Source organism: Carassius gibelio, chromosome B23, assembly GCF_023724105.1.
Source record: "Carassius gibelio isolate Cgi1373 ecotype wild population from Czech Republic chromosome B23, carGib1.2-hapl.c, whole genome shotgun sequence".
NCBI classification, from domain to species: domain Eukaryota; kingdom Metazoa; phylum Chordata; class Actinopteri; order Cypriniformes; family Cyprinidae; genus Carassius; species Carassius gibelio.
In genome coordinates this window covers 21,252,193-21,274,376 of record NC_068418.1, presented here as the reverse complement: position 1 = coordinate 21,274,376, position 22,184 = coordinate 21,252,193, and the positions used below count along the sequence as shown (strand labels likewise).

The following is a 22,184-nucleotide window of genomic DNA, read 5'->3' as shown; positions in this document are numbered from 1 at the left end:
GGAAGGTAATTTGTCATTGGTCACTGTTGAAAAACAAATTACCTAATGTTACGCCCATGCGTTTTTCTACACACTCTATCAATCTATTTCATACGTAATTCGCTATTTAACTCTCTAGCTGCCACCACACATGCATACACACACACACACACACACAAACTGAGCTTCTAATTAGTTCAAAAGAAAGCATGACATTTTCTGTGAAAATACCCTCCGTGTTGGAGACCTTCATCATAGTTGCGGCGCTGTCACAGGTTTACATTGAGATGTATGAGGGTGAAGTGTGTCCAGATAAACTGCCAAACACACTACTGTCAGTGTACTGATGGCTATCACACTTACACATCACCAGCTCAAATGGATTTTCACACTCCATTGCATGGAAAACAATTACATGTTCAGTACACTATGGACTTTTGACACAATAGACATCTGTTGTGCATTAAAAATATATTATATAAATTAACATTACTTAAATATATACAATTTATATGTTATGAATGTATTGTCTACTCTAGTCAACGATCAGTACATTGGATATATAGGCCAACTTTTGGCTCATATTTAGCTATTTCTTAGGTGACATTCATGTGGCTCAGTATGATGTACATAGTCATTAGTGATATATACTCTATGAACAAACCAATAACTAAGTATTATAAGTTGTGCTGTACTGTTTATACTATATATGAGATGTTAGATTGAAGAATGGATCTGAGCCATCTTTAGAGACCAGAATAGCATAGAGTCTTGCTCTTTTGACTTAAACAATATAGTAAAACCCTAGCAGGTCTGTACATTAACTTATTTTTGCACATGGCACTGGTGTTACAAAGGTTGAAAGTTTTGTGGCACAGGCCAAACAGTTGAAGCACAAGAAAATGTCTATAATTGTGTCTGAAAACAAACACAAGTGATAAAGTTCATCATTTAAACAGGCATCGATGTTCCATGCAAACCACACATTTTTTTATTTTAGAACAAGTTTTTTCATAATTTGCTATAAATGTAAGAGTGCAGAAACACAACACCTCTTCCACCTCAACAAAATATAAAATAAAAAAGAATGGCAGATATTTAGGCCAAAGTGGGAGGAGATAAAAAATCCCAAATCACAGGAATATCTCATTGTTTACTTTGTATTCTAGTGATGCTATTTTAGTGGATGAGGTTAAGCGTGTCTCAAGATCTTTTGATCTGTGGACACAGCTGTTGTGTTTGACCTTCAGATGAGTCTCTGGCTTATTAAGAGGGAACAACGGGCTTAGAACTTAAGCACAGCTCCTGATTCCTGCGACAGATGTGTGTACGCCGAATCCGTATGCCAGCAGACCTGTAAACACAGTGTGGCCTTTAAAATTCATTATGCATAAACGAGTTAACCATCACATCATCTCTGTCCTTATCTGGACCAGGCACTTCAGATACAGTATGTATTTGCATTTCTCTACAATACTTCTTCCCTGACAGACATTTACCGGCTGCTTAATTGCTCAGATATGCACCTCTACAATCTGTGTTTTGAGTGCTGTTGGGAGTAGGGCATTTTTGACAGCTATTAACCTGCCCTGACCGAACAGTGAGATCAGTTAATGCATGCTCACTAAAATCCCCACCATCATCGCCTAATTGGCCGGCTTACTCATTCTCTGCAGTCTGTTCCCACGGCTGAACTTGCAGTGTACTTCAGCAACACGATGTGCTGGTTTCTCCAACTGTATTTTTAGAAGCTCGAGTAATTTAAAATTCATGCAATTCACCTTTATGAGGCACCATTATACTGATGATGCCATTTTATCTACATGAACAACAATGCTTGGCTGCATGATCTTGCCACATTTACATGCCAGTTGAAGAGCTGTGTGACAAATTAAAGCAATAAGCCACAAGAGGCTGTGCATTGAACTGGTTTATCACCATTTAGAGTTGATGTTATGCATGATACAAAGCTACAACAGCGATATGTTAAAAACACAGATGTGCAGTAAATAATTAGTGGTATAGTCAATAACCTGAAGTATTATAAGCTGTGCTGCACTGTTTGTCTCATAAACGAGACCTTAGATAGTGAAGCTTTTTGAGGAGAGTTGTGCTATAATTTTTCTAAAGGACTTAAATAAAATTAAAGGCACAGTTCACCAAAAATGAAAATTCATTATTTACTTACCCTTAAGTTGTTCCAAACCTCTATGCATTTCTCTCTTCTGTTGAAGCTCTCCGATAAAATCTCGAGACGCTTTTGTCCTGTCTGTCAGATATGCTGTGTTAGAGAGGTGACAGCCCAGCTGGAAAAGAGTGTATTCTTCGCCTGTGACCATGAATATTTTCATATCACAATGTGGTTTAACTGAAGGCGAGGTATTTGAGTGCAATAACTCTTAATCCAAAGATGTATCTTCTCGAAATGTTAAATGTCATTAATTAAATGTTATTAATTTTTTTTTCTTATTCATTTCCCACCTGTCAGTCAGTGAAATTTTTTTTTTAATATATATATATATATATATATATATATAGCTCTCTTTGTGTAGACTGCAGTATTACTTACACTAATGGCACTTCCTGTTCTTTTGTGCACGGTAGCAGTGATGGAGCCCTCATTCGCAGGAAAAGTTGGGATTGAAAACCTTCTCGGCTCACCTTTATAAGTTGTTTCCATAGCAGCGGGAAAGTGTATGCCAAGAGTTAGTGACTCTGACAGCTGTCTTGAGTTATACATTGGCTGGTACTGAGTAATGAGAGAGTCTACGGTTATGATGAGCCACGTGTGACCTTGACCATGATGAGTTGATGCCTGGGGCAAGACGTGAACTCTTCAGGCAAGCTGAACTCTCTCCTACTTGGTCTTTGTGTTTGTACAGCAAAAAATCCTCTAGCGGTGTCCTTGGACTCCCAAAGTCCCTAAGTAGCTTGCTTTTTAGTCCGGTATTGTTTATTCTTTATTTTAGATGTTGCATTTGTGATCTCAGGTCATTCTGTGAAGATTTTCCATTTCAAAACTACTTTTGAAATTATTTTTATATTTGTTTGTGATTCTGTAATACTTTTCCAAAAGTAAAATGGTTGTATTCATTTAATACATATTTTCCACAAAATTTAGATTTATTCAATGCTGCATCATTTGAAAGGCAGTTAATTAAATGGCATGCAATATATAAAACAATATATGTGACCTTGGACGACAAAACCAGTGTTATTTGTCAGTTTTTTCGAAATTGAGATTCATGCATCATCTGAAAGCTGAATATATATTAGGATCTGACAATATTTGGCTGAGATACAACTATTTGAAAATCTGGAATCTGAGGGTGTAAAAAAAAAAATGCTGAGAAAATCACCTTTGAAGTTGTCCAAATTAATTCTTGGCAATGCATATTACTAATCAAAAATTAAGTTTTGATATATTGAAAGTATGAAATTTACAAAATATCTTCATAGAACATGATCTTTACTTAATATCCTAATGATTTTTTGGCATAAAAGACAAGACAATACAAGTTTTTTTTTTTTTTTTTTTTTTGGCTATTGCTACTAGTTTTGTCATCCAGGGTTATAGTTTTAAGATTTTTTTTTTAAAAAAAGTGAAAGAAGCATGAAAGAAAAAATATAATAAAATAACTAAATTTATTGGTTGTTTGTTAATGAAAATGTGTAATAACACAAAACCAAAGTTATGTTATTAACTATTATTAAAGTTAATAATAACAATTATTAATCATTATTTACACATTAATTATTGACACAAAAGGCATTGGTTTTGTAGAATGATCCTCTTGGTGTTTTTATTTATTTATTTTCTCCAGATTGCAGTGTGAAATTAGCAAGAAAGTAACATGCAACAATGTATTTTTAAAATCTATTGTGTAATTACATTCATTACAGCTCAGCCGACTGGAGATAACTTGATAAAACACTTCCCACTGCAAAGAGTCATTTTCAGCCTCCATGCCACCTCTAGCTTCTCCATGGCAGATCTGCCTCACTGAATCTTACCTGCTTGTCTGGATCTGACATGTGTCTCAGGAGGGGGCAGATGAGAAGCGTGGTGGGATGTTTGTCTGTCTTAGATGTCCTTCAGTCGAAATTCCTATCTGGCATCATTGAGCTTTAACTGGATTTCTAGCCTGCGGGTGGTCAGGTGTGCATGGTATTGTGAGTTTATGCACGTATGTGTGTGTGAATAGATGGAGGGTCAAAGGCTGTACTAAAGTATCAAGCTAACCTGTCACTCAGCTGTTGTGGTGATATTTGTTCCCATGGGAATCTGATTTAAGCCAATCAAATGCAAAGATGGCGTGAGACCACTTAGAATGGGGTTTAAAAATGATGAAAGAGTGTCTGTGGCCATGGAGACAGATCTTTGGCACTGGAATCAATCATCTCATTTTGTAATTTTATGACACATATATATTCAAGACTACCCAGACTCCATTATGTATTGGATATGTTTTGTGCATAAGCCTCATTTCCACTTAGAGTCAGCATGAAATCAAAATTCACTCTATTTGCCTTGTTAATGGATGTTCCTAATGTTATTTTAAACGATTCATCGCTGCATGTTATAAAAAGAAGTTTTTCCTTTTCAGCTAACGTCACCCAGCTCTATTTTTCAGGACTTGGTTTTCATAAACCTATCAATTCCTTATAGATATACAAGTAAAAATTTGGAATAATTCATATTTTGTAATGTTTTGCACTTATTCTAACCAAGGCTATATTTATTTGATCAAAAATACAATAAAAGCAATTGCGCTCTAAAATAGTATTACAATGTAAAATATGTTTTCTATTGTAATATATATATGTATATATATAAGTTAAAGTAAATATGTCACATTATTAGTGTTTCTAATATATTGTAGATCAAATAAATGCAGCCTTGGTGAGCATATGAGACTTCTTTCATGCAATGCACAATGCAAAATGGTTTGTGAACTTCACTTATTAACTTCCAAAATCAAACTGTGTTTATGTTCCATCACTTTGCTGCTTCCGAATCTCTCTCTTTTCCCTCACGCAGTCTTTCAGTCCTCAGCCTTTAATCTTTTTTCTAGCTAACCCTCGTCACCTTTTCCCCCTCATTCCCCACACTTTCCCTCTTTTCAGGTGAATCATGTTCTTTTCAGAGGTTCGATGTGGGCTATTCAGTGACTGAAGTGGCCCACCATTACCGGCAGTGCAATCGAATTGTTCCGCAGAAAGCTCTTAGCAGCAAAAAGCGCTCGAGCAACTATCTCATTTTGAGTCCAAAAATGGAGTCGTCTTATTTGTCCTGATTTTGAGTGGGCTCGCAGTGCGCTTAGAACTGTGCCAGTCTTTATGAGGGGTTGACTTGAACTCTTGTCTTTAAAAACGTTACCCCACATTTTATTGAAAGTTTAAAAGCATTCATCTATCTTTTCTCAAGGGGTATTCCTGGGAAGAAATGCGGGAGCATTATCTTCACAGCTGAGGAACTCAGCAATTGTCGGGTCAGTACAAAACCATCCTCATGCACACACACTTAGTCTGACTCTACAGTCTTTCATCAAGCTGAATGCCTAAGGCATTGTATTTAAATATCAGTGGTGAAGGTTTTTGTGTGCTTTTTTTGCATTTTTGCTAAGATTAGGCACAGAAAGACAGAAAAAGGAATACATATCTAGATTTACCAGGTTAATCCACCATGGATCTCTCTCTGGAGTCGCTCGAGTGAACGAATGGATCTCATGAAAACTGTCAAGCACATGTGATATTTTATCACGGGGCAAATTTCCATAGCAAAATCAGAATCCAAATGTATAAAATAAATTTTGCTTAAAGTAAAGGAAGCTTGTAGGACTTCAATTCACATCAATGCTAAAATTATATATTTTATTTAAAAGATTAAATATATATTTATGGATTTAAGCATTTGTTGCACTTTAATTTACTCTGTTGATAAAAAAAAAAAAAATCAAACGTTAAATTTTGTTTAAATAAAAGAAGGTTTGTAGGAGCGTTACATTTACTTTGCATTACATTATTTTTTAAGAAAATTAGCACTTTTCCTGCCCAGTTCATTTTACTGTTAAGCAAACAACAAATAAATAAATGATAGATATATTTTATTTTATTGATTAAAGTATTTTTGCACATTAATTTGCTGCTTGTTGATTAAAAAAACAATCTTACATTTTGTTAAATGGAAAGGAAGCTTGTAGTGCATAATTGTTATGATATAATGACATATATTGTTCGATCTTTATTAAAGTATTCATACATCGTGGAAGTACAAATGTTGTAGCACTTTTCTGTATGTTTGTTTAAAATAATGAGAATTATCATTTATGTACAGTTTAAACACTGTACAGATGTTTGGGTTGGGAGGACTTTTCTTGTTTTGAAAACTTTTATTCTGCAAGAATGCATTAAATTTATCAAAAGTGACATTAAAAACATCTACTGTGTAATGTTACAAAATATTTATAGTTAATATAAATGCTGTTTTTTTTAACTTTCTGTTAATCAAAGAATCCTGAATATACCGTATTATGATTTTTCAAAAACATTAGGCAATCAGAACTGGTTTCAGATTTGATAATAGTAAGAACTGTTTCTTGAGGTGCAGATCAGCATATTAAATGTTTCTGAAGAATCACGTGACACTGAAGACTGGAGGAATGAAGCTGACAATGAAGCTTTGCATCACATTAATTTATTACATTTTAAAATAAATGTAAGTAAAACAATTAATCTAAATTGAAATACATTTTTGATCGAATAAATACAGCCTTGGAGAAACAATACATTTGACTAACCTCAAAACATTTGAACAGTAGTGTATCTTTATATATGCAGGTAAATTCAGTTCAATTCAGTTCAAGTTTATTTGTATAAAGCTTTTTATGATGCAATTTGTTACAAAGCAGCTTTACAGAAAATGAAAGTTTCTACATTATATTTAGCTTATGTGGTGACTATCTCAAGTTGATGTCCATATGGCAGAAATGTAAAGTAAATATAAAATTAAATAAAAAATGTGTGTTTCCCTCACACATTTCATCCTTGTAGACTTGAAAATGCAAATTTAGCATTTGGCTGACTATTTTGACCTGTCCGTGTTAATAACTGTTAAACCGTCCATCTCTTTTCAGTCATTCCACTCACAACTTGACAGTTTCAGTGCCCTGGGCCAGTTCATAAAATCACATAAATATCATTTCAGATGACAGAAATTATGTATATATATTCAATTTTGTCCCTCATGTAGCTACAGGAAGTGTTTGGCAGAAAGCCGTGACAGTTCACCTCAAACACAGCTTCAGTTTTCCCAAGAGAGATGGATGCTTTAAAAGGCAGATGAGCTATCTGTCCAGTGTGACACCCAGACCGTAGTTCCTTGAGTGCTCCCTAGACATTCTCTCTCGATCAAGATCCAATTAAATCTGTTGCATGCGTGACTTCCTTCCTGGTCTTGAGGGTCTCCCTAGAGATCTGGTATTCTGAAGAGAACCGCACCAATAAATAGCTAAACACTGGAGACCTCCGCTCAACATTAATATGTATGAACCAATTCTCTTCTTACACAAGTGCATCCTCTCTGTGGAATTGATTTCTTGTCCTAGTATCTTGCCTTGAACTCCTGCTCTGGAGAGATGTTAACTGAGGCCAGCGATTAAAATGCATCGTTGGATGTAATAGTGCTGGTATTGGAGATTCTGTGTCAGGGGTGCATGTGTTTTCTTTGCTTGTTTGTGAACTTTGTTTGTTTTTGGTATGTTCTATTCCCTTCTATCCCGAAATAATCGAATGTTTTATACCAGGACATTGCAACCATGCAGCTCTGTGCTAACAAGTTGGATAAGAAGGATTTCTTCGGGAAGTCTGATCCTTTCCTGGTGTTTTACCGCAGCAATGAAGACGGCACGTGAGTATGAGCGGCTAAAGGAATACATTTACTCAGGCCATTTAAGATATAGATGTGTTTGTTTCTTCTTCGGAAACAGATTTGGAGATATTTTGAAGAGAAAAGCTGCATGTTATAAATGAAATAAATCCATCGTTATGGAATTTTAACTTTAAACTGACACTTCTCGCCAAAATCTGAATCCGTAATTCAAAATAATGCTTCCTCTAGCAAGAAAGGCACATCAAAACCCACCAACATATTTGTTTGGAACTGTTTTGGACTGTTTTACTTGTAAACAGTGCTTGATCTGTGCATGTTTCTCTCATGATTCATACGAGACAACTTTTTTCACATTAGAAATCAGTATTATAAGAGGACGACTCATATTTAGCTGGAAGCAATGGTTTAAAGTTAAAAATGTGTTGATGGATCTGTTTATTACAAACATGCAGTTTTTCATTTCACAAGAATTGATGGACTTGAGTCATGTGAATTACTTTTGGAATGTGATGTTTTTATCACCTGTTTTGACTTTCATTCTCACGGCACCCATTCACTGCAAAGGATTGCTGAGCAAGTGATGTAGTGATACATTTCTCCAAATGTGTTTTGATGAAGAAACAAGCTCATCTACATCATGAAAGGCCTTTCATTTTTTTGGTAAACTATTCCTTTAACAACATGCCCTAGTAACCAGGCATGATGCAACATTCGCTTGTGTCAGGTAACCTAAAGTAATTAATTTTTTATTAAAGTAAAAAAAAAAAAAAGATCAGCCTAACTACTGCATTAAATCACACCAACAAAAGTCATTTTAAGGGTGAGATCAGGTACAAAAAGCTCCTTAAATGCACAATTCAAACAAAAAGTATAACTTTATTGTCATTTATTCACCATCATCATTACAAAGCTGTATAACTTACTTTCTTATCCAGCTCAAAACATGAAAAGAAATTAAACAACCAGTACAACACTGCTTTGTGTTGACTGACATGGTTAAATCTTTTTTTGGCAACTGTCCTGAAAGAAGAAACATGGTATAGTGAGGATTTATTGCTTTATTGATATTAGCTAAATGTTTCTAGACCGAACATAAAACCCCATAAAAGTCAAAATGATCCATAAGTGTTGGCTCACTTGACTGATAACAGAGGGTTATGGTAGTGTTGTGAAACCCAAGAGGCTCTTCATGCCCACCATGAGCTGCTCTTGATGATAACCACTTTTATTGATGTTTCGCTGTATTTGGTTGGTATTCGTTTTCAAACATATTTCCTCAAAGAAAAGTGTACAGGTGTCATAACAAGCCTTTAAGTAAGATTTCCTTTTTGATTTGGCTCTTTTGTAGGTTCACTATCTGTCACAAAACAGAGGTGATAAAGAATACTTTGAACCCCGTGTGGCAGCCCTTCACCATCCCGGTGCGAGCTCTGTGTAACGGAGACTATGACAGGTGAGTATAACCCTGCTGCATGCCTACTTAATGTTGACATCTTTTTCTTTTTTTTTTAATGTTGAAGTCTTTTTTTCACTATATTAACTTTCTTAATCAATACTCAGGTCTTGCTGTGAATCATTAATTGACTCATGTTTTCCGGGGAAAATACCAGTTGTTAAATATTCACTTGTTTCACTTAATATATATATATACATATTAGTTAGCTTTTCTTGTTCACTTAAAATATGTAAGGGTTAATGCTTAACAAAAATATTAGGGCTGTCAATCAATTAATTAATTAATTTTTTTTAAATAATGTAATTCCTAGTTAATGCATTCAGTTAACCTTTCAGGAAAGAAAACTAAATAATGTATAATTATTGTTCTCATAACACATCGGAGTGGCAAATCTGAAAGAATTAGATTTTAAAACTTGATACTTTCTCTACTTTATAGACTTAATCTTTCATAACAGATGTTTCTGCTGCTACCCTGTGCATTAGTCTTCTTGAGGTTTGATGATAATTAAAATTCACCACATGAAGAATGCAAATGACTTTTGTTAAACTTCCGTTCTGGGTTTGGTTTATAAACATGTTTTCCATAACAGGGTTATTTTAGTATATCATTGAGATATTATTATAGTTTTTATAAGTAGTTTGAATCAGTTTTTTTTTCTGTTTTCATTTCAAATGTAAACATCATTTAAAAAAATTGTAACTAGGATGTGTTTTTGTAATATTTAGTAGTTTTGTTTATATACATATATATATCTATGTAGTTTATATACATTTTTATTTATACGTTTTTAGATTTAGTCATTTAGCACATCAAGTTAAACTAAATTAAAATTAAAAAATGATGCCTTGGCAACTAGCTGGAATAAAATGTTTTTTTTTTTTATACTTTATTTTTGGTTGTTTATTTTATTTCAAGTAATGACATAACCCTGATAAATAAGAAATTACTTTATTTAATAAGAAATGCCATTTGTTGACAAAATTTGTGTTTTTTTACTGAAACATTTTAAATATGCATTGGTGCATAATTTTGACAGTCCTAATACGATGAATATATTATATGCTATATTTATATATAATATATGATATGCTTTAGATTCTTGAGTGCATTCTTAGGGCCAGTACATTTTTATTTATGTCCGTAACATGTACAGTAAATAATCTTTTTGTTAGGAGTCTATGCTTCTTGAGAGCAGGTGATTTTTAGTTGCACCTTTAAAGCATCTCTCAGACCTGTGTAGCGAGCTCTGAGCTGTGGAAGCAGGCAGCTGTGTCTCGGCGGCGGTCGGAATGATCCCAGCAGTCAGCTGGAGTGAGACAGCGGCCCGTGCTGGTCTTATTTTGGACTGGCTCTGTGGACTCACCAGGCTGCTGTCACACTCTGACCTTTAGAGAAAATTCAGGCTGTCTGCACTTCATTTTAGATATTGACTTGCTGTGCGGTTTGATTTGTTTGTGATCTCTCCAGAACAGTGAAGGTTGATGTTTATGACTGGGACAGAGATGGCAGGTACGCTGTTCTTCATGGCTTGCTTGTGTTCTCCCTCGTGGGTAGTAAATATTGTGTTTATGAATACATAAATTATCCTGCATAACAAGAATGACTCGAGTCAAATTTTCATTAGCCAAAATGATTTCTTCTCAGCACGCTTGTGCAATGCTCAGTGAATATTCCTCGCTCAAGTAAACGCTTTGATTTTTCTACAGTCATGACTTCATCGGAGAGTTTACGACCAGCTATAGAGAGCTGTCTCGTGGGCAGAGCCAATTCAATGTTTATGAGGTAATTTTGTGCAAATTTGTTTTTATTTTGTGCAAATCAATTTTGAGTTCTGGCAAAAAAATTCTGCTCTTTTAGAGTAATTTAAAAAGAAAGAAAATTAGACTTGCAAATCTTAAAAAGTGAAAAGAGTTGGTTTATTTTTGCATGTGTTGTTTGTATGTGCATAAATGGTGGGACACAGCTAAATACTGTGTTTTAGAACTTTGTTAAAGTAGTTTTTTACGAATATAAATTTGAATATAAATTAATTCAATGTTGTTTGATTTTCAATTTCATACAACAGATACAGTAAATTGTTGAATTTACAATTTGTTGAAAACCAGTTACTTTTCATATAATGATAGTTTTTATGTTCAATAACTGTTGATCTAACATAGTTAAATTAATAGATAAATAAATAAAACGTGCTTCTGATGCCTCCAAAAAAGTAAAGGGACAACAACGTGGGCTGTATTCGTGAAGTGTCAAAAATGTTTCATGAATCATAAGAGAAAAAAAAAACAGATTGAGGACACTTCAGTTAAATGTCATATTTCTTTCAGCCTTGCTTGATGGGTGTCTTTTTGTTTCTTTCAGGTTCTGAATCCCAAGAAGAAAGGGAGGAAAAAGAAATATGTCAACTCTGGCACGGTACGTGTGAATGGATTACCTGTCAAGCGCTCTCCTCGTCTGATGCATTTTCATAATGACTTCCATTATCTCTCCTCTCTTTCTCTCTTTCACTCTCTCTAGGTAACACTTTTGTCCTTCAAAGTCGAATCGGAGCACACATTTGTGGACTTCATTCGAGGCGGGTGAGTGCCCCTTAAAAGTCCCTGGATAAATTAGGCTGGAGAAAGATGCAGATTTACTGGTTAGAGAGCAGCTGGAATAACCGTGCATGGAAACCTTTCATGGAATTGTGATTAGTCAATCTGAATAACTTCAAGACAATACCAATAAACCAGAGTGGATCTTAATGTCATTGAGCCTTTAGGGCAGCTCACTTACCATTTATTTTTCTGGGTATGTGCTTCAAGGCTAAACCCAGTAATGGTCAAATAGTTTAATGGATCATTGTAAAATATTAGGGCTGTTATTATGATGCATTAATTTAAGGTGATAGTTTTTTTTTTAATGCAAAGACTGACACAATGTCACTTACATACATTCCATAATTGGAGCCATGCAAGCATTCAAGCCTTCATGTTTTTGAAAGTATCCAGCAAGAAACTTTGTTCCCCAAGCCATGCTTACTGAGAGCAGGCAGTAAATAATGAGTAAGAAACACATACAGTATCTAATCAACTGACAGCCATAATAATAATAATAATAATAATAATTCAGACTCTGAAATCAAGGCAGTGATTCAGTATATCATACCATATGCTTGCCTTTTAATTGCAGCTGGACCTTGATAAAAAAAACAACAACATGTATTTGTTTAATTTAAATAAAAACAAGTGTTTCTTTTTTAATTGATTGAATGATTTAACATGTATAGATTAGAAGCAATTTGATAATTTGCTCAGATTATTCAAAATAATTTTTTTTAATTTTGACTATAAAAAATTTGCATATACAGTGTCATCCAAAAGCTCCAAGCTGAAAATCAATTAAATTGAAACCTTGAAATAAACAAAGTGTTAGTACTTTGAACATTTAGCAAAGTAATTACGATGCAAATGAATTCAAGAGAATAGGAGATATTTGGACTCTGGACTATTTCTAGGTTACTAATCAAATGTGTGACATTGAGTTTGCAAACTCCTTTGTGCTAAAGGTCAGGTGTCTTGCTACTTTTGAAGTATGAATAATATGTGTTAGGTTTGTTCTTATTGGCTTGTGTGCTACTGTTATTAAAACTAAATGGAGACCAAATAAATGCTAAGATCTTCTGTTTTTCAATTCAGTTTTTGCAATCAATCAATCAATCAATCAATCAATAATTGCATATAAAATGCAATGAATAAATAATTAAATAAATAAATAAGCAATTTAACTAGTAGACTTTGTATACACCACTATATAAATTTGATACATATTTATTTTATATATTTTTTTATTTTATATATTTTAACATGTCATTTACTGGCAAAGTTAAAAAATTCAGCAGCCATTACTTGAAGCACTACATCTTCAGTCATCAGTATCACATGATCCTTTCAGGATCTTTTTTTCTTTAAAATTCTTTGATGAATAGGATTAGCATTTTTTTTTTTTAAATACTTTTTTTTTTTTACATTTTGCAGTTTTTTTTGTAAGATAATAAATGTCTTTACTTTCTTTTCTAAAAAAGAAAAATAAAAAAAGATTTGCATCAGTAATATGCATCAGCAAAACATTTACACACCCTGCACATGTAATATAGCATTTCATATTAAGTATCCATATGAACTGCATTAGTTACAAACTTCTGACTGTGATTCTTTTCAATGTTGAAAACAGAACACAGCTCAACTTCACTGTAGCCATAGACTTCACCGCCTCTAATGGTAAGACCATCTTCATTACATAAGCATTTGTGTTTGTGAGGCATGCGATTGTCTCATGTCTGTTTCAGATTTACAGCTCGGCGGTGATGTAAGTGACCAGGATGTCTTTGCTCTTGTGTCTTGTATTGATTGATTCCTGAACGCAGGAAACCCATCTCAGCCGACCTCGCTCCACTACATGAACCCGTATCAGCTGAACGCATACGCCATGGCCCTTAAAGCCGTGGGGGAGATCGTCCAGGATTATGACAGTGACAAACTCTTCCCTGCCTACGGCTTTGGAGCTAAACTCCCTCCTGATGGCAAGATCTCTCATGCTTTTCCCCTGGTGAGTAACAGCTTGAAAAGAGCCATCATTAACCCTGGAAAGCCTGACATATGAAATCATAGTTAGGAAAAAAAAAAAAAATATATATATATATATATATATATATATATATATATATAATAAATGAACCGTTTTTGAACCTTTAGACTAAATATAACATATTTAATATAATATTGTGTAATATTTAATACATCAGGCTTTTATTACTGATGTATATATATGATATGGGAGACTATAGAGCTCAGAAAGAAGCACCTCAGTCTTATTAAGAGGCCAAAACTGCAAAAATATACAATTTGTTGCGGTTGCTAATATAACAGTATATAAAATAACAGTATAAAAGACTATTTGCATGAAATGCATTTTTGTCAGTCTGTATTTTCCAATAATATGTCTTAGTAAGATGTTATTTAAAACCTTTGTCTTATGAACAAAAGCTGCAGTTTTTATTGTGGAGGTGAAATTAATGCATAATGTAATTATGACTGAAAGGTGTGCAAATAATCATTCCTCAAAGACCTGAATTATCATATTTGATGCTCACATTTCAACATGATAAAAAAAAAGAAAAAAAATTATGTATGAATAATCAAGCAAACCTAAGTTGTTTTAGCCAAGTAAGTATTCATCTTGAAATATCACTAACAGTATGAAAATTATTCTTACATTCACTTTATAAAAATTACTAAAGATTTCACAGACAAAACACACAACCTGAAGGTGGACGGTTTAAGACTGAGACTAAAAGTACTTGCTAAAAATGTTTAGTAGATTGTGTAGAACAGGTTTTTAGCGACGTTTTGATCATGTTGATAATAAAAATAAAAATAAAATATTATACATTAGTCATTAATGGGTTAAAAACACATACAATAACAAAATGTTAATTTATGAAAAATTTATTGACTTTTTCTTTGCAATCTTTTCTTCTAAAATAGGCAACATTGGACCCTGTTGACTTTAACTATGTAAACAAGAACAGTTAAAATATCTTACTTTGAATTAAGGAAGGTTTGGAAAAAAACATTGTGACAGCATTTTACTTATTATTATCCATTATCAAAGCTAAACTATGCTGTTGTGCATTTTTAGCTTTGGACATAGCATATAACAATATAAAATATGCCTCAGTCCAGTATGAATAAGTCGGAAATGACTGGCGTTATTCCTCATGTGTTATATATGAACTTGTGGAGCTCTTTTGAACACGTGTGTATTCTGACCTCGTAGAACTCCGACTGTGAGAATGCAAACTGCGTCGGCATCGAAGGCGTGCTGGAGGCGTACTATGACTGTCTCCGGAAAGTGCAGCTCTACGGCCCCACCAACTTTGCCCCTGTCATCAACCAGGTGGCACAGTAAGCTAAACAGTTCTCCTGCAATTGACACCAGGTTGAGCTCTCTATCTGTCTCTCACCCCTGCGAGCTGAACTCCTTCCTGTCACTATCCACTTGTTATTCACTCGAAAGCCTGTCCTCTCTCCACACAAATGCACTTTCGCGCACACACGCTCCAAAGACTCCTCCAGAAACCTGCGCTTGACTAACACTTCACTCAGTGAACCTGCTGCTCAGATGCAGTCCAGGTCTGATGTTTACCACGCTGGAAAAAAGAACTTCTTTTAAAGGGACACATCATGGAAAACAGGATTTTTCAGGGTTTTTGTGTGATACTATGAAGGCAGCACTCGCAACACAATCCTCTCGCTCAGCGATTATTATTTACTGAAGCTGAGCTGCAAAAATGGGTCATTTATAAATTAGTATGGTTGTGATGTGATGCCACGAGCACAATAACATTAAAAATTAAAATATCACAGCATGAATGAGAGTTTGAACTATTTCAAATATGAAGAGTGTCACGAGTACAGAAGCAAAAATAACCAGGTTAATTTTAAGGCTCAGATACTGGTACGAAATGGTTGTGTGAAAATTAAAGATATAGAACAGAAAGACATTTAGGACAAATTTCTGTGATATAGAATATTTAAAATAATTCTGATTAAAATTGGAATTGTATTGATTTATTTATTTTTAAAATATCTACTTAAGTAGGGATGAAAGATTGACAATGGAAAAAAAATATTGTAGTTTAACACACTTTTGGAACTATGTTTTTTTTTTTTTTTATAATTTTGGAAACAATTTAATTTTTTTTTATTAATTAGTTTTTCTCTCAGAAATTGTTAGTTAATGTAACAATAATGCATAACATACTGAATAAATGAGAACATTTTAAGCATTATTTTTACAGTATAGATGAAATATTATATAAAATATTGGTTGATCCAACAACCACAATTCATTATTGTTAATAATAATAATAATAATTCATTGCATTAAAAATACAGAATATTATTTATTAACTAATTTATTTTAATTGGCAATGTTTACTTTATTTTTTAATTGAACAGAATTAATTTAAATGTTATCAACAATGTAATTTCAAAGTAATTATTTCTGTGTTACACAGAAATGTGATTATATAACCAGGCCCAGTATTTTAATTAATCATGAAAATAAACCAGAAAACATGGATAGTTAGTATTCTTTACATTTGATACAGAACAAGAATGTTCTAAAAAAAAAGATCTCTGATCTGCTTCAAATATCACATATATCATGAGCCGCTCATCACACAACATGACACAAGATCTAAACCTCGTACACACATGTGAAGAGGCTTTTAATTGGCCTTGTCAGTTTCAGGCCTTTTTTCAAATCCAGCTAAATCTCTCAATCTGAAGCAAATCAAACTCCCAGAAGTGCAGAGGTGCTTTAAGAGGCAGATATTGATCGGCTGCTGCTGCCGTGGTCAGCTTTTCAGAGTTGGTGTGAGTCTCCACTTCTTACGTGCCGGGACTGAGACAATATCTGGAGGTGGTTATTAGGGTCGATGAACTGGATGGAGCAGACAGATTTAATAAGGAAAGTTCAAGAAAAGGCTTAGATCAAATAATGAGGATTATTTCTAGCCACATGCTGTAACACAAATCCAGAATCTCCAAATTATTAGCAGTGCTTTTTAAATCATATAGTTACCAGACCCTTATTAATTTTTTTTTCTTGTGACCCCAAGTCATTTCTATGGCATACGAATATTTGTTTTAACCCGTTAGAAATCACCCATAATTCCATAGCAACTGCTTTGAAATGGACTAGTTTTAGTGCAACTATGTAGCATTATTTTCAGTTTCTGAAAAGCATGTTCTTGTTTTGCTTGGATATAGAGGCGTTTAACTCTGTAAACCCTCAGGTGTGCGTCAGAGGTGACAGATGGCTCTCAGTACTTCGTGCTGCTGATCATCACAGACGGTGTCATTTCCGACATGGTACAGACTAGAGAAGCTGTGGTCACCGTGAGTCATTTTTGCTTGTAGACTTTCCCAATGATCTGTAAATACAAGAATCTTTTTAGCAGGGCATTGGTCACATACTGCTGCCCCTTCCCTGTTTCCAGGCGGCGTCTCTGCCCATGTCCATCATTATTGTTGGAGTCGGCCCTGCTGAATTTGATGGTGAGATTGTGGCTCTGCAAACACAGATGCTCTCAAAATAAAAATCTAATATGTGATGTAACTGTTCTCGTGTTAATGTAACAGCAATGGAAGAGCTGGATGGAGATGAGGTCAGGGTGTCCTCCAGGGGACGTGTTGCTGAGAGAGACATTGTCCAGGTACATAATGTTATCTATCTTTATGTGGTACTTCTGGTCTTTTTATTTCTGAAAAAAAGAACGATTTTCCCTTTTTATTTAATGTTATATAATATTTAGAATTTTACCACTTGCTTGATTTTTTTTTTTCTTTTTAAAACTTAAACTCTAATATTTTCAAGCTTTAAAACTTGCAAAGTACAACATTCAGGGCAAAAAGTCAAACAATAACAATTTTATAGTTTTGAAAACTATTAGTTATGTAAGTTATTGTTTAAAAAAAAACAATAGGATTTGTAAATATTTATAATTGATAATATAATATTAAATCATTATTTAAATTATATAATTTGTCATTTTTAATATGCTTTTCCACTTACATTGAAATTTTTAAATAAAACCAAAATGTTTTTTTTTTTTTTTTTTTTAGTACTGAACATTCTGAACCAAGAAATTTAGGAGTTATGTCTGTGAAATAGAATAATTAACAAAAATAATTTAGATTAAATTTAGAATTGTATTCATTTATTTGTTTATTTATACAAAAGCTACTAAAGTAGGAAAGAAAAATGTACAATGGATTTTTTTTTTGGAAGAAACTGTTAGTAGATGTAACAATTAATTGCAAAGAAAAGAGAAGTAACATACTGAATAAATGAGAATCTTTTTGCCCAGACTAAATCGTACATAATTTATGTATTAAAATTAGTTTATTTTTTTTATAAATAAATAATTAGTAAGTAGTTTTGATATATTATATAATTTTTATGTTATTTTTAATTTTATTATGTATATATATATTCCTTTTTTATACCATGAATAAATTTAATAATCAGTTTAGCTATTTTGATTTTACATTGTTTTTATAATATTTAACTACGTAATTAAAGTAAGAGGTTTTACTGTAAGTTAAAAACTTTGGTATCCCATGACTTTTTTAAAGCTTTACAGGCACAAATGTATTTTTTTATGTGAATACTATTAGTCATTTTACATTACTGTTTTCCCACATATTTTTTATTCTATTCTATTCTATTCTATTCTATTCTATTCTATTCTATTCTTCTTTTTTATCACTTATCTTTAATTGTTTAGTGCTATTAAAAAGCAATTTTTAATAAGATTCATCTTTGTATTTCTCTAGTTTGTGCCGTTCCGAGACTACATCGACCGATCCGGGAACCAGGTGCTCAGCATGGCCCGACTGGCCAAGGATGTCCTGGCCGAGATACCCGACCAGCTGCTGTCGTTCATGAAGAGCAGAGGCATTGAACCCAGACCAGCCCTCTCCCCATCTCCCACACCACAGATAAACGTCCACCTCTGATCCTAGAGCGGTGTTTTATCCACAGCTATATGTTCACGTCTGAAACCCCCGGGTCCGTCACCGGGGACGCACATTTTTACTTTCTACATCGGTTAGCAGTAGCACATAATGTAGTTACAATAATAATCAACTGAAATCAGGAATATGTTAATGTAAGTGTCTGGTGTAATACTTTATAATCAGCCAGCAATCAATCAAAAATACAACAGTTTTTGCTTGCCTTGGAATGGAAAATGTGGAAGTAAAGAGAGGGTGAAATTACTGACAAGAAATGTCTGGGTCATATTTTCTAAAACAATCTGCAGACTAGTAAAAACAATGAAATATGCATATAATTTTACATGAAATGCAATACATAAAATAAAATAAATGAATTCCATTTCAGTTAATGGAAATGTATTGCTTTAAGACATTATTTTCTCATTCGCAAATTCTAAAATCTCTCATTACTTAAAATAAGAACATTAATTAATGCATTGTAAGTAGCCTAGGAGAAATGAAAGAAAAGTAAATTATCAGACTTATCAGTACTCTGGTATTTTATAACTGTTAAACGTTACAAAACTAACTATTGTATCACATAGAATTATTTAATTTTATAATAATTAAATATTTAAAATAAATTATAATTTATATGACACAATTTTTATATACTTATATATGTTTAAATGCTGAAAAAAAATCCCCATTTATGCCCTGATTAAGTTTAATGATAATTATTTTTATTTTGTTATATTGGTTTAATTCAATATTTACAGTAGTTGGAACACAAATATGGTACAGTTTAGTATTCTGTGACCTTTTAAAGCTTTAGAGACACTTTAGACTGACTTTATTATATCATATTTAGTTCTTTCTCCTTTATTTTGTGTTGGAATAACGTCTGGACATTTCTGATTCTGAAATGTCCCCAGGAACATGAGACCGTGTGTTCTTACACCCGGCAGAGACAGACGTAGGCTGTGCTGTACGCTGTAAAACCCAACCACGCATGCACAGGTCACCTTTAACATCATCATCTTTAGATTTCACGTAGTTTCTTAGGCCAAGATATTTTTTCATTTTCTCACTGGCTGAATTAGTTGCGCTGGCACACTCTTGAGTATGTAAATATTTTCTAATCTGTGCCCGATTTTGAAAGGAGCTAATAAATAGCTGCTTGTGGCAGAAAAACAGATGCCTGAGCGGGAACACCGACGCACCCGGAGTCTTCCGCACACCTCGAGTGGATGCAGTTAATTACTTGCAGAAACAGAGGTGCCAATCAGTGCAATTCAACCAGAGAGAGGAAGACTGAGGGAAGAAATATCCAGGGTGTAATCAGCAGAGGTTAATGGATACAGGAAGTAGGCAGGTGCATGGCGTGAAAGATAAATCAGGTGATCAGCAGAACGACAGGAAAAGAGGGGGATTTTACAGGTGAATCTTACACAGAAACGTCTGGGTCATATTTTACCCCCAAAATAAAAAATATTACCATTAAGATGTCATGCAGTGTGACATTTTTATAACAGAATTTCTCCCTATCACATTCTCATAACTGTAAACTCTCAATACTGTAAAATGTCTAGACTCAATTATTATTATTTTTTTAAAGTCAGCATAAATGCAATACATTGAATGCAAACATTATATACACATAAAATTGCACTTTAAAAATATACTTTATAATTTAAATTAGCACTATACTGTATATTGATAACTTATTGGTTAATGTTGCATATATATTGTTTTTTTGTTTTGCATTTCGATTGTCTTTGGTTTTTGCTAATGCTCATCTAAATTTTATATTTAAAAGCACTAATGTAAACAATAATCTGTCTGTTATGTCCTCAGCAAATATCAAAATAAATATACTTTTTTTTTAAATACTGTACATTATAGTTGTTTAGAATGTTGCGATGCCTAAATTCACTTGTAGCATTTAAAATATTTTTCTTTTTTTAAGTGCTTTATTTTTTGTTTTTAGACAAAATAAAGAATTTTAATATCGGTATCGGTTTGATTTATCGGTTATCGGCTATACACTCTTAAAAATAAAAGTTCTTTATTGGCATCAGTGGTTCCACCAAGAACCTTTACCAACCATGGAACCCTTTCCAAGGTTATTAAGAGTGAAAAAAAGGTTCTTTAGGTTATAAAAATGTTCTTCACACTAAGAAAAATGGTTGTTTTAAGAACTGTTCACTGAAAGGTTCTCTGGGGAACCAAAACTGGTTCATCTATGGCATCGCTGTGAAACCCCCCTTTTGGAACCTTTATTTTTAAGAGTGTAACAATAAAATGATTACATTTTATTAGTAAAAATACAGTAGTAGTCAGCATTTGTGCATAAAATGCACAAATTTTATGGACAAATGCCTCCCCCCCTTTTTTGAATTTGGGATGACACATGACCTGGACATTTCTTGACATTCAACCTTTCGTGCACTGCCATGTTGCAAATTTTGTTCCAAAAATGACTGTAGTCTCAATGAATGTTTGCCGAGATTGGAGCATTCATTATTTTTTTCCATTCTTTCATTTCGCTGTACATAATGAATAGTGCAATAACATTTGACATGCATTATTGCATCTCACTACAATTTATGGGTGTATTTCCGTCACAACCCTTGTTGCTGAGATCAAATATTGCTCAGATACTTTCATGTTGAATACCGTTTTCTCCATATTTACCTATACAGTAATCTATCGGAAATGTTCTAACTGTTGCGGAACCGTAGATTTGAATGCTATTTGTTTCATAGTAAAGACAGCTATAGTAAACAGCTGCTTGTGCCAAAGTGCTACAATGTAAAACATTCCTGCCAATGCTGTGTATCAAATTGTGAGGCAAAGATGTTCCTTTTATATCTCCTTGTCGTGTTTTTAATAAAGCATGAACGTCTAGTGCTGACTTCTGAAGAGTTTGTCATGCTTATTCACAGGATGAATGTGAGGTGTGCGTTTGTGAATCTTGTCAATCCCCGTTCATTGCAATTGCATGGAAAAGAAGAACAAGGACATTCTTCAGAACTTCTTTTGTTTTCCCCACAAGAAATAACACAATGCACGTTTGGAAAGACTTGAGGGTGAGTAAATCATGATCATGAATTGTAATCAATTCTGTATCTGAACCACATATTTTTTTATGGGCTGATTGTTTAACACACAGGGAACACACATCCTGATAAAAAATGTATAGCCTGAATGCACTGTAAATCGCTTTGGATAAAAACGTGTGCTAAATGCATAAATGTAAATGTAGAATAGTCACCAAACATAGTATTATAGAAGAGCAACTGAATAG

General features: G+C 33.6%; 1 protein-coding gene across 1 annotated transcript in view; it reads left to right on the top strand.

The window, feature by feature from the left end:
* The window catches only part of LOC128011103 (copine-9-like), a 39,286-nt gene extending 17,494 nt beyond the window's left edge, over positions 1-21,792 (top strand). The window contains exons 8-21 of the mRNA XM_052593191.1: positions 5,408-5,471; positions 7,785-7,888; positions 9,219-9,323; positions 10,797-10,838; positions 11,036-11,111; positions 11,688-11,741; positions 11,844-11,905; positions 13,539-13,585; positions 13,732-13,913; positions 15,144-15,271; positions 17,170-17,272; positions 17,374-17,431; positions 17,516-17,589; positions 18,713-21,792. Of these exons, the coding sequence (XP_052449151.1) occupies positions 5,408-5,471; positions 7,785-7,888; positions 9,219-9,323; positions 10,797-10,838; positions 11,036-11,111; positions 11,688-11,741; positions 11,844-11,905; positions 13,539-13,585; positions 13,732-13,913; positions 15,144-15,271; positions 17,170-17,272; positions 17,374-17,431; positions 17,516-17,589; positions 18,713-18,895 (1,282 nt within the window). The 3' untranslated portion in view covers positions 18,896-21,792. The remainder of the gene's footprint in view (positions 1-5,407; positions 5,472-7,784; positions 7,889-9,218; positions 9,324-10,796; positions 10,839-11,035; positions 11,112-11,687; positions 11,742-11,843; positions 11,906-13,538; positions 13,586-13,731; positions 13,914-15,143; positions 15,272-17,169; positions 17,273-17,373; positions 17,432-17,515; positions 17,590-18,712) is intronic.
* Positions 21,793-22,184: the final 392 nt, after the last annotated feature.